Source organism: Lynx canadensis, chromosome X (genome assembly GCF_007474595.2).
Source record: "Lynx canadensis isolate LIC74 chromosome X, mLynCan4.pri.v2, whole genome shotgun sequence".
Lineage (NCBI taxonomy): Eukaryota > Metazoa > Chordata > Mammalia > Carnivora > Felidae > Lynx > Lynx canadensis.
The window spans coordinates 49780718-49795656 of record NC_044321.2 but is presented as its reverse complement, the minus strand read 5'-3'; the positions used below and the strand labels follow the sequence as shown (position 1 = coordinate 49795656).

The following is a 14939-nucleotide window of genomic DNA, read 5'->3' as shown; positions in this document are numbered from 1 at the left end:
ATATGCCTCAGGATGTGAAGGAGAATCCTGGAATGGTGTGTTTATATATGTGTGTGCACCTGGGTTTCCGAGCTCTTGCCTGTGCGCATGCACTTGTGCTAGCAAAAAAGAAGCTTGGAAAACTGCAGAGGGTAAAGTTGAGGCTTTGTCTTTTTTTTATGTGACCTTAGATATGTCCCTTCCATTTTCTAAACCTCCATTTATCTGTGAAATGAAGATACTAATGCCTGTGTTCACAGGGTTGTTCTGAGAAAACGAAAGTAATGAGGATGAAAGCCCCCAAGGAGTACACAATAGGAGAGAAGATCCGAGGGGAGTAGGCAGAGGGTGGGCTGGGGGAAGGGAGGCAAGAGAGTATTGGCAAGGCTCCACCAGGGCAGGATCTTATTATTCCGGAAGATGGCCCAACACCTCTGGCAACTTTGGAGAGGACTTTTCGCTGACTCGACACAATTGGCACAACTGGGGAACCCCGCAATAAGCAGCATCTAACTACAGCACGGGGTCGGGGGCAAGAAGAGGTGGCAGCTGCCTTCTCTGGGTGGAGGTCATTTACCCCCATCCTCTCCCTGCACCCCGCCTCCCAGTTCTGAAGCCTTGGCAGGGGACAAAGGCAGTCGGTTGGGACCCTCCTCCTACGCTTTTCCCAGCAAAGCACCCCTGGAGCTGCAGGGCGGAGAGGCAGAGCTTGCCAGCTGGGATGGAACAACCTGACTAAAGGGGAGGTCCGGGGCGGAGGGGATTGGGCTGTAAGACTGTGGAGGAGGGGAGGCGGAGGGGGCGCTTGGGCTTTCACTGGATCCAGCCCTGCCAGCCCAGCCAGCCAGCCTGAGACAACCCGCGCCAGCCACCCAGGCCTCAGCGAAGCCGGACTAAGCAGGCACCATGCAGTGGATTAGGGGCGGATCAGGAATGGTGAGTGCATATAACCCTGGCTAACCCTGTCTGAACCTCAGTTCCCTAGCCCCACCCCCAGCTCCTTCACCAGCCGCCCTGCCGGGAGCCCCCTGGCTTCTGCCCACCACCCTCTCCGCCGTCCTTGAGACACTAGCTAGCTTGCTGTGGCCATTTTAGGAGCCCTTGCTCACTCGCCTGCTGAAGAAAGACCCCTCCCATCCGCTCCGTATTTTTATCCATTCCTTCCTGCCCCCGCATTGGAGTGGGATAAGATTGGGGGTCACCTGGAAGACCAATGAGGCAAGGGGGGCTGGCAGAGGGTCTCTCTGAGAACAGTGGGACTCGAGGGAGGCCGGTGATCTGGTATGGCTTTGAGAGGGAGAAGGTAGTCAAAAAGCCTGGGATTGTAAGAAGGCAGTATGGGAAAGCTTCATGGTCCTCCAAACAGGCTGCATGTACCCCTCACCCTGGCCAGTCTCAGAGCTTGAGGGCCAGGGAGTGACTTTCAGGGAAACTGCATAGGGGAGCCCTGGAGTCCTTGCTTGCATGGGCTGGGGTCATCCTATACACACCTGGGGTTTTGTACAGGACAGAAAGCTGCAGAAACCTCCATCCTGGAAATGGGTCTGAGCCTCATTCAGTTAGGAGAGCTCTTCCTTACCCCCACCCTCATCCAAGGAGTATGTGCTTGTGTGTGTGTGTGTGTGTGTGTGTGTGTGTGTATGTGTTTAGTATTATCTTCCCATAGTTCATTGTATGTTACGGTGTTCGCTTCTTCATCTGGAGACCTTGGAATGACTTCCCTTGCAGAGGGGAAGTGGTGGTTGCATTTTGATGCCTATCTGACTCAGCCAACGGTAGCTCAAGTCTGGTCAGGGACTCTGGGGAATAAGAGCCATGGGAAAGAGGGTCTTGGAGGGCATGTGGGTTGGGTTAGCAGGTGCTGATGGCAATCCTAGCCCACACTTCTGCACTACCAGCCACAACCCGAAGCTGAAGCAAAGTAGCCTGAAGCAGCTGGGGAAAAACTGATATTTAACAATTTTTTTGCTCCTGCTCTGGAAGGGAAGAGGCAATTTGATAGGACTGTATTCAGAGAAGCTGTCCTCCTTTCTTCACGGTTTCCTTAGAATTTTGTTTCAGTGGTTTTTAAAGGCTTCCAGTGTATAATCCTGTATATCAGGGCTTAAGAGATTCTTCTCAGACACCCCTCCTTCCCTAGAGTCCCATCAAAGCTGTTTCAAGTGTTTGTAGAATCAGAAAAGGTTAGAGCAGGAAAAGACCTTCAAGTTCTTGTCATCCATCCAGGAAAGCTGAAACCCAGAGAATGGGAGAGACTTGCCCAGGGTCACACAGCTCCATGAAGGAAAAGCTGAGTCTAGCACAGGAGTTTTCTATCTCTTTGTCATTGTCCCTCCCCACTGCTCCACAGAATCCTCTGTTCAAATGGTGCTGAAAGAGACAGAAAGGAATAAACAGTTATGATATTGAGAAAGAACTTTCTTCAGGATGAACTAATGCCATGAAATTTGCCTGAAAAAAACAAATATGCCAGCCCTGGATTTTTGGTAGCTCAGTCTGGGTGAGACCTCCCTCCTCTTCTAAATATATTTTAGTATAGGGGTGAAGATTGACAACAGATTAAATTAATTGAGAGATCTGAAGTTTTTCCAGTTGTGAAAGAAAAGAGGAAGTAACAGATACCTTATGGAGACTATGGAATTAAAGATTGATTAATGGGGAAGTATTATAATATTTTTAGGGGACTGAAGTGGTGAATATTATATGATGAAATCATTTTTTAATCATTTGCCAGAGTTCAAGAAACTGTATTCTAGCCTAGAGGCAGGAAGCCTCTAGTTTTGGCCCTGCTACTGTTTTGGTATGAATGTTTGGGGCCTCAGTTTTCTTACCTGTTAAATGGGGCTATTAATGATTCACCAAAATTCCTTCCAGGTCTGAGATTCTCAGATTCCTAGAAGTAAATGTTGGATAAAATGTGACTAATGGCTTATTATGAAAAAAAAAATAGGGAGTATTTGTTTAACCACCATTTTATAATGTGGCCAGTCAAAAGGTCTTTATTCCATGTTCTTTCATTTGCAAAGTGTTCGGAATTTATATTTATTTTTAGAACATTTGACTATTGTTACTGTACTTCATGTAAATGAAGATTCTTGAACATAAAACATCAGTAGGGAGTTTACAGAATAAAATCTGTCTCAGTAGAAAGTTAAAAAACTGTGAGTTCACTTCTGATGGTAAATTCTTTACTATATTTATTCATAACTTCTGTTTGTAACGCAGTTTCCCAGAGTGGAGAGAACACTGGTCTCAGAGTCAAAAGTTTGAGGTTGAAGTCCTGGATTTTACACTTCTCAGCTCTTAAATACTTGCCAATTGTCAAACTTCTTTCATCCTCAGTATTCTCATCCATAAAATGGGTGTAAAATACCTTATTTTGCAGGTACTATTGAGGGTGTTAATTCATTCAAAAAATATAGAGTATCTACTATGAGTTGGCACTGATCTAGGTTCTGGGGAGACAGCACTGAACAAAAACAAATTCCCAATTCTCATAAATCTTACATTCTGGGGGCTGGGTGTTCACTAAACAACTACACAAATTAATATACAGTATGCCAGGAGGTGCTAAGTGCTAAGAAGTAAAAGAAAACCTGGTAAGAGGATAAAAAGAAGTAGGGGGAAGAATGATATATTAGATGACTCACTGCCTCTCTGATTAAGAGACATTTGAGCAGAGATGTGAAGGAAATGGAGGAACAAGCTCTGTGCAGATATTTAAGAGAAGCGGTTTCTAAGCATAAGAAACACAGAGAGAGAGAGAGAGAGAGAGAGAGAGCGCTCATAGCTGGTTTGTTTAAGGAACAGCAAGGAAACCAATGTCCCAGGGACATTTAATCTGAGTGAAATTGGTAGCTTCTGGAAGGTAAGGAATAGAATCTGACTTAAAATTTAACAGAATAAATTGTAGTGGGCAAAGGAAAAAGGTGTAAGGAGGCTCTTACAATAGTCCAGGTTAGAGGTAATGGTGGCTTAGATGAGGGTGAAAGTGCTATAGTCAGCTTCATTTGTAAATAATTTGCGTCTCTCCTTCCTGAGCACCCACTTGATTCTCAGATGGCTGAGTGTGGGGCTATAATGAACGAAGAATGGGTGTATGCATGCAGGGACATTTTACATCTAAGTCAATGATCAAATGATATTCTTTGGGCTCTTGGCCTCTGATGGGGCTGATAGAGGGTTGGTTCTATGTGGATTACCAGTGAGCCAGTTCCTTGCTTTCTTGGATTCTGGACAATAAGAATAATTGCATTATTACTACTTTAGAGATGTGGTATACTTAGCATATGTGATATCCGGAATAAATCATTTTTAATACTCCCTAATCTATATGACAAAATTATTTTCAGTAATAATCATGTAGTAATTAGACTAATAATTGTTTTGTTGCTTTATTTTTAATTTTTAATTAGCAATGAGAAAGAGGAATAAACTTCAATTTGAAAGATATTTAGATTCAGTAACATCTCGCATATAACCTAAAATGTACACTTACTGAACAAAAATAGTACACATTGCAGTTGTATTGTTTTTGCTATTTTACATTTTAAGCACAAATAAAAACTCCAATTGTTCAAGTAAAATGGCAGAATTGAAGTGACTTACATTCTTTTTTTTTTTGACTTTACAATCCCTGTGCCATCATTGTTTACTTTGAACCTACTATTTAAATGATGGAACATATAGTACCAGAGGAATTACAGACATGAAATGCACCCAAAGCTACTTTGAGTGATTCTAAAGCTTTGCAAGTGGAATGAACTGAAGGAACACATGTAAAGTCTGTGTATGGGGGCAGGCAACTGAATCAACTTCCATGTAGAATACAGTTTTATTAAAGGATGAGTAATAAAAGGTGCTGATTTAAAACTCAGTAGTAACAACAATTTTTTAGAACTTTGACCAAAAAAGGTTTTTTTCAGGGAGAAGTATTTTATTACTGACATTGCTTAAAATTGCTGGTTCATGGTGATAACAACAACAAAAACAGTTTGACATTTTAGTCTTTAAAAAAATCTTTATAGATAGTGCACTCCTTCATTGCCTGAACTAAGGGTTGTCAACTTCTATTGCCCCACTCTTGGTTTGCCTCTACTTTGGAGAAGTATATGAAATTATGAATTAAATTCTATGCCAAATTTCATGTGACCTTTGTAAAAGTCACAACATTGGAGTTGGTGGAAATCTCTGCATATGCAAGATGGAATGGCTAATTGGTAAGTCTAATAGTTGATTTGCTTCTGCTATGAATAACAGAAATTTATTTATATTGGCTTAAAACACACAGGTTTTATTTCACATGAAAGAAGTCAGGGGAGGAGCACCTGGCTGGCTCACTGGTAGAGCATGTGACTCTTGATCTCTGGGTCATGAGTTCAAGCCCCACATTGGCCATGGAGCCTACTTAGAAAAAAAAATGAAGTCAGGAGATAAGCATACCAGGGCCAATATGGAAGCTTCAGGAAACTTTTAGGAACTTCTCTGCTCCACCATCCCAGCATTTGGCTTTCATTGTTGAGGTTACTTACTGGTCCGAGATGGGTGTGGAATTTTCAGGACATCTATTAACATCCACTTTCTAAGCAGGAAAAGACCTCTCTGACCTCAGCCATAGCAATCTCTTACTCGACACATCCCCAAAGGCAAGGGAATTAAAAGCAAAAGTGAATTACTGGGACCTTATGAAGATAAAAAGCTTCTGCACAGCAAAGGAAACAACCAACAAAACTAAAAGGCAACCAACGGAATGGGAAAAGATATTTGCAAATGACATATCGGACAAAGGGCTAGTATCTAAAATCTATAAAGAGCTCACCAAACTCCACACCCGAAAAACAAATAACCCAGTGAAGAAATGGGCAGAAAACATGAATAGACACTTCTCTAAAGAAGACATCCAGATGGCCAACAGGCACATGAAAAGATGTTCAGCGTCGCTCTTTATCAGGGAAATACAAATCAAAACCACACTCAGGTATCACCTCACGCCAGTCAGAGTGGCCAAAATGAACCAATCAGGAGACTATAGATGCTGGAGAGGATGTGGAGAAACGGGAACCCTCTTGCACTGTTGGTGGGAATGCAAATTGGTGCAGCCGCTCTGGAAAGCAGTGTGGAGGTTCCTCAGAAAATTAAAAATAGACCTACCCTATGACCCAGCAATAGCACTGCTAGGAATTTATCCAAGGGATACAGGAGTACTGATGCATAGGGGCACTTGTACCCCAATGTTCATAGCAGCACTCTCAACAATAGCCAAATTATGGAAAGAGCCTAAATGTCCATCAACTGATGAATGGATAAAGAAATTGTGGTTTATATACACAATGGAATACTACGTGGCAATGAGAAAAAATGAAATATGGCCTTTTGTAGCAACGTGGATGGAACTGGAGAGTGTGATGCTAAGTGAAATAAGCCATACAGAGAAAGACAGATACCATATGGTTTCACTCTTATGTGGATCCTGAGAAACTTAACAGGAACCCATGGGGGAGGGGAAGGAAAAAAAAAAAAAAAAAAGGACGTTAGAGTGGGAGAGAGCCAAAACATAAGAGACTGTTAAAAACTGAGAACAAACTGAGGGTTGATAGGGGGTGGGAGGGAGGGGAGGGTGGGTGATGGGTATTGAGGAGGGCACCTTTTGGGATGAGCACTGGGTGTTGTATGGAAACCAATTTGTCAATAAACTTCATAAAAAAAAAAAAAAAAAAAAAAAAAAAAAAAAAAAAAAAAAAACAAACCATCCACTTTCTAGGCAACTGGAAGGTTCAAAACAAGAGGAAACAAATTTGGCTATGCTTTTTAAAGAAATATTTCTAGAAGTCCTATTTAATATTTCTCCTCATATCTCATTGGTCAGAACTGAGTCACATGGATGCTTCCAGTTGCAATGGAAACTTGGAAAGTAGTCATGTAAACTGGGAGGCAATGTGCACAGCCAATGATCAGGGGCAAGGTTTCTGATACAAAGGGAGAAGAGGAGAATGGACTGTGAGGAGATGACCTGCAGTCATTGTCACAGTTAATTCACATGTATGTTTGCCAATGTAAAAATGCAGAATCTCAGAATTTGAATTTGGCTTTGGATTATGAGCCATAGCCTGATGGATATGGCCAATAGTAAAAACACTGCCATCAATCTGGTGAAGGATCAATCAAGACTTGACATACTCTAGTCCTCTCTTGCTTCCTCCCAGTGACAGAGTCTTCTTGTGAGACCAAATGAACAGTTATATCCATCACAGAAATGGGGAATGCAAATTAAGAACCAGTGTTTAGGGAGGGATTGGAGAGGGGAGATGACAAGCACAGTCTGAGCTATGTTGAGTCTGAGATGCTTGGACAGACTCATAACGACATATCCAATAGGCAGTTGATGATCTACATATTGAGCTCAGAGGATTGGGAGGTATTAGTGACAGTTAAGTTCTGACAGTAGATGAACTACCAAGTATTTCAAAATGCAGTTCAGCCTGATAAAATGAATGATGGGAACAAAATTTGAGCCTTTTCTTTCTTTCTTTCTTTCTTTCTTTCTTTCTTTCTTTCTTTCTTTCTTTCTCTTTCTTTCTTTTGAAGTATTCTCCCAAGCTAGAGCAGGCCCAGTCCACTCTAAGATGTGGGTAGGAGTAACCAGGAATGTGGGTCTCTCACCTTTGATCTGTCAAGAGCACCTGGGTTTTTGCTTTATATGTTGTATTGTTGCTTAAGATTTTGGAAAAGGGTTTTGTTTGCCCTGTATTCCCCCCTATCTCCTACACAAAATGTTGAATACCACTCATTTTATAGATTGGGAAATTTGAGTGTCAGAGAGGGAGGGTGCTTGACTCAAGACCATACAGCTGCTCAGTAACTGGGAAAATAATCCACATATCTCAATTCCCAGTTAAGTGTGCTTTCTGCAACCCTCATTAGCAGGGGGGCAAGGGAAGGGAAGCTCACCTATTATATGCCAGGTATACTAAATGTTATCTCAGTTAGTCCTCATATTAGCCCCTACAAAATGGGTTTTAATATCCACATTTGTTAGTTAATAAGTTCATCTAAAAAATATTTGCTGAGAACATACTATGTTACAGGCACTCTTCTAGTCATTGGGGGTACAGTGGTATGGTATAGCAGGGAAAAAACAAACAAACAAACAAACAAACAAACAAAAAACCAGAAAAATGTCCCTGCCTCTCAGAGTTCATAGCCTGGTCCAGCTTAGAAACAGGGATAGAGAATATAAGTATCTTGCTCAAGGTTAAATAAAGGGAAACATCAGATTTCAAATCAAGATCTGATTAAAAAAGCCTTACTCTTTCCACAACCCACCCACCTAGCTACAACCCATTCACACACCCCTATCCCTCTATACATCCCTCATCCCCTCATTGATTTACTCACCCATGCACACATCCAATTATTGGTCCATCCATCTATTCACACATTTATCCAATGTATTTATTGATTGTTTATAAACTGCTAGGTGCTGGTGATACAGCAGAGTTCTCTAGCTTTCATCACTCTGTGTTGGTGTTAGCAACATAGTGTAATGTTTAGGAGTACAGACCCTGGAACCTGATTCCCTGCATTCAAATACTTGCTCTGGCTGCTTATTGTTTGTTTGGTCTTAGGCAGCTTACTTAACTCCTCAGGCCCCTTATTTTTAAAGTTGGAAAGATGGTGGTAACTACCCATTTGAGAGTGTTGTGAAGGTTAAATGAGTGAATGCATGTAAGGTACTGTGAACAATGCCTGGAGCAGAGTAAAGCTATAAAAAGGTTTATTTTTTTTTATTTTTATATTCCCTTCAGAGCCAGAGCCCATCCCAGTTGGCTCAGAACCACAACTTCATTTGATTACAATCGTCAACTAATTATATTACATTCCTCAGGGTCCTTTCTAGCTAATCTGAAAAAGAAATTTATGTCAATACTTAATAACATCTCAATATGTTCCCTCCCCCATGTAATAGGGGCATGACAAAATTTATTTATCCTGAATAGGTAATATATGCACTTGATGCAAAATTTAAAGAGCAGAGAAGGGATTGAGGTAAAAATTAAGTCTTCATAAGTCTTTCTCCTTCCCCTGGTTCTTAGTCACGTCGTCTAGAGATAACCACTGTTATAAGTTTCTTAAGTGTTTGTATATCTATATTCCATGCCTTTATAAGATTTTACTTATGTATACACACACACACACACACAGACAGACACTTTCTTCTCTTCATACAGTTAGTAGCATTATTCAACAGTCTGTGCTTGACTCTTTTTTTCAATTAACAATATTCTTGAAGATTATCTCATATCAGTACATGCAGATATGCCTCCTTTTGTATGGCTACACAGGATTCTATTGGGTCCTTTATTGATGGCCAATTAGTTTGTCTCCAGTCATTTGCCTGATAAACAATGCTGCAGTGGATTTCAACAGGTCATTTAAGAAAATGGATGTTTATCAAGCAGCTACTCTTTCCAGGGCACTATATCAGGCTGAGGTATGGGATAGTCAAGACAAGATGTGGTTTATGCTTTCAGGAGCTTATAATTCAGTAGGGGAGCCATAAGTCAGCCTGGGTGAAATGCTATAAGAAGTACAAAGATGGTGATGTGGGAGTAGAGGGGAGTAGGAACATGGTTGAGGGGATTCAAAGGATTAGGCAGGGATTTCTAGAATAGAAAGTATTTAAGGTGTACTGTCAAGCCTTTCAAATGATAGAGTTGGCTTGATGTGGAGAATAGACATAGTTAGTGAGGCAAGAAATGTTCCCAGCACAGGGAACAACATTAGGCAAAGAACGGAGGCATGAAAGGAATCATATATTCTTGAAATAAACTATGAGTGCTGTGGTGTGGTTGGATCCAGTAATTATTGCCAGATGAACTGGGGCCACATCAAGAAAGACCTTGAATGCCAGGCTTAGAAGCTTTGCCTTGTTAGGTAGGGCAATGACATGATAAGACTGAGTGGTGGAGGGTCCCTTTTGTGGCACAGATGGAGAGGGTAAGAGCATGGGAAAGGTTGCATTTGATACCTGGAAGCAACACACACACACACACACACACACACACACACACACACACGATGTCCCAGCTTAAGCCATCAGGCAGGAGGAGTTCCCTCTTACTCAGCCTTTTTGGTTTATTTAGGTCTTCAATTGATTCAAAGGAACCCACCCACATTGGAGAGGACACTCTGCTTTACTTAATCTATGGATTCAAATGTTAATTTCATCCAGAAACACCCTCACAGAAACACCCAGAATAATGTTTGACCAAATGTTTGGGCACCCTGTGGCCCAGTCAAGTTGACACATAAAATTAACCATTACATAGCCTCATTTATCTTCTGAGTCTGCTGTGAGAATCACATGAGTGAGTAGACAGGAAAGGGCTATATTAACTCTGCTATTCTCTATCCATAAAAGGAGTAATTATTATTCCTGACAGGATATAGGGTTATACACTTGGATGGGCAGAATATGATCTCTTCTACCCTGAATTCAGACCTCAAAAGAACAGACCTAACTTTTCTCTGAGCATGAAGAGATGGAATAAGAATTTCATTCACAAGGAACAAATTCTCCCACCCAAGCCCAAGGCTTCCTGTACTCTCTGTTTGAGAAGCGACTGAGAAATGTTCCCAAACACATTACATAATGAAAAGAGCTTCTTAGGAGCCCACCGCTTTGAAGTTTTTTCATCATGCTATTTTTGGTGTGTGTGTGTGTGTTAGAGCATGACTAGTTCTGCAAGTGATTAAGCTGGTCAGTAATGGAAACCAGACAGTGGTGTTGGTGGTAGGGGGAACAAATGCATTCAGCTAGGTCTGAGATGCCTTACCATCATGAAGAAACATTATGTTGAAGGACCTTCCTGGCATACCCAGGGAAGTGACATTAAGTTGAGTCAGCTGTGTAGAAATTTGGGGAAAGATCCTAACAACTTTGGATTACAATAAAGAATAAATAAAGAAAAAAAAGAATAAAGAAAGAGTGAGGTTTTTGAGGAGTTTAGGGGAGGCAGCAGGAATAGCATGTGCATAGTTCTTGAGGTTGAAATAGTTTGTTATGTTTGAGGGATAGAAAGAAGGCCAGTGTGACTGGAGCACAGGGAGAGAAGGGCAAGTGGCATGATAGGAAGACAGAGAGTCAGGGAGGGACCAGCTCACACAGGGCCTTGAAGGCTTAGGGAGTTTGTAGGCCCAGGGAGGGTGTGCATCAACTATCCTCAAAAGCAGTATGATTCAGTGGTTAATAGCACACACTCTGGAACTAGACTGCTCAGGTTCAATTCTGACTCTGCTGCTTCCTAGCATGTTGCCTAAACTTTCTGTGGCTCAGTTATGCCCTTTCAAAAATGGGGATAATAATGGTACTACCCATAGTGTTATCGTGAGGATTGAGTTAATATGCTCACAGTGTACATGACAGTGCTGGACACTGGCAAGTGCTATTCATTCTAAGTACAATAGGAATCATTTGAAGCAGTGGAATGATGAGGTTGGCTTATTAATCTGAGAAGTTGACTTTAACAAGAATCTATAGAGAATGGATTGAGGAGGATGAAAGTGGAGATGGCAAGCCCAATTAAGAGGCTGCTGCAGAGATGAAGTCAGTGAGGTTGGGGAGAAGAGGGAATATTTAACATCAATTTTGGAGATGGATTCAATGCTTATTGCTGCTGGATTGATTGAAAGAGATGCAGAACAGGGCAGAAACAAGGAAGATGATCCTTATGTTTCTGGCTCTGCTACTGACTAGCTGTGTAATTGTGGGGCAAGGGATTTAACCATTCTAATCTTCAGTTTCCTATGTATTAGAGTTCTCCAGAGAAACAGTAGCAACAGGGTGTGTGCATATGTACGTCTGTAGAGAGAGATGGAGAGAGACTTTAAGGCATTTGTTTATGTGAATATAGAGGTGCAAGTCCAAAATATGCAGGGTAGGCCAGCAATCTGAGAAGAGTTGCAGTCTGAGTCCAAAGGCAGTCTGCTGGCAGAATCCCTTCTTGCTCAGGGGAGGTCAATCTTTGTTCTATTAAAACCTTCAATCTATTAGATTAGGCCCACCCACATTATGGAATATAATCTGCTTTATTCAAAATCCACTGATTTAAGTGTTAATTTCATCAAAAAAATACCTTCACAGAAATATTCAGATTAATGTTTGACCAAATATTTGGACATGGTGGTCCAGTCAGTTTAACACATAAAATTAACCACCATACCTTATCTGTGAAACTTCAAAAATAGTATACCTGGTTATTGGTATTATTATGAGGATGAAATTACTTAATATATGTAAAGCACTTGGTATGGTCTTTCATATAGCAAGCGTTCAATTAATGATAGCCTTTGTTATTTTAATACAATAATAATTCCTCACATTTGTTTGGTGTTTTGCATTTTAAAAGCACCTTCACACACATGAATTCATGTAAATCTCACAACAGTGTTTGTACTTTAAAGTTGGGGAAACTAAATCTGGGAGAGATGAAAAATCTTCTCCACACATGTATTGCCAAATGAAGCCTGATGAGAAATAGGCCTATTCAGAATTTGGGAGGTAGCAGCAGGAAGCCTTGAATAGGTAGAATCTCCATTTAGTATGCCCCCTACCTTATTCTACTATAAACAATTATTCACATTTTAAACAATTTTTTACTCCATAGAGCACTTTCAAATCACTTATTTCATCATTTCTTTGGTAGGTATTATTTGTTTCTCCTGTTTATAGATGTGGAAACTGAGGGTTAAAGAGTATATGATTTGCCTAAAGTTAGGGGCAGAGATAGTATTCAAACCCTAAATTATAGTATTTGTTAGTATTTATTGAGAATTATTGTGTGCCAGCATTGTTCTAATTGCTTTGCATGTATTGATTCTTTAAACCCTCATCAACAACTGTATGAATCTGTTTCACATATGAGGAAACTAGGGTAGTGAGAGTATGAGGCTTGTTCCAAGTGAAAGGCATTATACCATTCTCCTCATTTTTAAGATGAGAAAAGTGAGGCTCAGAGACATTAAATAGAGAGCAGAAAGCTGACAGCAGAGTAGGGTGACCCTATGCTTGCTTCATCCCACAAATATAATTAGATAACAATCAAATAATTGTAAATACCCCAGAAAATGACCAGAAGACTGGCAGAACAAACTCCACAACTAAAGGTAGAGAATAGGCCACATTGAAGGAGGCAGGAAGTGCAGAGACACAGTTTGGGAGAGAAACAGATAATGGCTGCTGCAGTGGGAAGGGAGCTACAGTTGTAGAGAAGGGCAAGAAACAGACTAGCACATGGGGGAGGGCATGGATGATGATTCCCCATAGCAATTGGCTTGGAAAGTGAGAGGGACTGAATTCATGAGTTCTTGCAACCAGCCAGGCTTAAAACCTGGAGTTCTAAAGGTTAGTGGCTCAGGGAGAGCCCAGAGGGCATTGGGGCTGTTCTAGGAGTGAAAGCAGTACAAACAGCCCTGGGACAAACAGCCTGGAAACAGCAATTTGAAGAGTGCCTGGGGGCACACAGTGGGAAGGTTATTTGCTCATCTTGGAGTGTGCCCTACAGAACCAGCATTCACATACAGACCCCTCTGAGAAGAAAGGAACTGGCCTGTGCCACTTCCCTCCCCTGCCCCTTAGCAAGTACAAGGCCAACTGTGGAAAACAGCACAGCAGCACTGACACTGACTACCTTACTTGCTTACATCAAGCCCTGCCCCCATACACTGATGGAACTGCTCTTCCCAGTCACACTTGCAGGGGTACCCTCCCCCAGAAGACAAGCCCCAAACCCTGCTTACACTGAAACTCCTGATGTGAGAGTTTTGTGGAGCCATGGTTCTTGTAGTGGTGGCAACAGGTCTCATTTCACAAGCAGACAAGAGCACATCTGGAAAAAAAAAACTCACCACATTCAGGCCATGGGCCAAACACTGCCCATGACAGGCAAAGAGAGTTTCTTCAGACAACTGGCCTGAAGGATAAAGTGGCTAGGATACAACACATGCAGCACAAATTGGAGACACTCCCCAGAGCACAAGGCCCTGGGGAATAGGGGACACTACACTTCTATGAGACCTCTTGTTCATAAGACCATTACACTTAAGAAGGGACTTAGCTGCCTTTCCTAACAGAGAGAAATAGACAAAATGAAAAGACAGAGGCATTTGTCCCAAATGAAAGAACAGGACAAGGCCATGGCCAGAGATCTAAATGAAACAGATATAAGTTACATGCTTGATAGAAATTTAAAGTAATGATGACAAAGATATTGGACTTGAGAAAACAGTGGAAAGTATCAATGAGACACTTAACATAAGGAAAAACATAGCAGAGATAAAGGTCTAAATAAACAAAATGAGAAACACCCTTGATGGAATAAATAGCAGGATGGAAGAAGCATAGGGACAAATTAATGACCTAGAAGATAAAGTAATGGGAAGTAATCAAGCTGAAAAAAAGAGAGAAAAAAGAATTATGCAAAACAAGAATAGACTTAGGGAACTCAGTGACTCCATCAAACTTAATAACATTCATTATAGGAGTCTCAGTAGAAGAAGAGAGAGAAAAAGGGAAAGAAAATTTATTTTATTAGGTATTTAATACCCCAAAACTTCCCTAATCCGGGGAAGGAAACAGATATCCAGATCCAAGAGGCACAGAGAACCTCCAAAAAATTAAAAAAAAAATCCATAACAAGCCATATTATACTTAAAATGGAAAAATATAGTGATAAAGAAAAAATTAAAGCAGCAAGACAAAAGAAGACAGTTACATACAAAGGAAACACCATAAAGTTATCAAGGGATGTTTCAGCAGAAACCTTCCAAGACAGAAGGTAGTGGCATGATATATTCAAAGTGCTGAAAGAGAAAAATCTACAGCCAAGAATACACTACCCAGCAAGGCTCTAATCTAGAATAGACAGAGAGATTAAGAGTTTCTCAGACAAATAAAAACTAAG

General features: G+C 41.2%; 1 protein-coding gene across 2 annotated transcripts in view; it reads left to right on the top strand.

The window, feature by feature from the left end:
* Positions 1 to 680: 680 nt before the first annotated feature.
* ARHGEF9 (Cdc42 guanine nucleotide exchange factor 9) overlaps positions 681 to 14939 on the top strand; it is a 199690-nt gene continuing 185431 nt past the window's right edge. Inside the window, exon 1 of one of the 2 annotated variants that reach the window (XM_030305957.1) lies at positions 681 to 915. In XM_030305957.1, the coding sequence (XP_030161817.1) occupies positions 886 to 915 (30 nt within the window). In that variant the 5' untranslated portion in view covers positions 681 to 885. The remainder of the gene's footprint in view (positions 916 to 14939) is intronic. The other variant, XM_030305952.1, reaches the window with a different exon arrangement.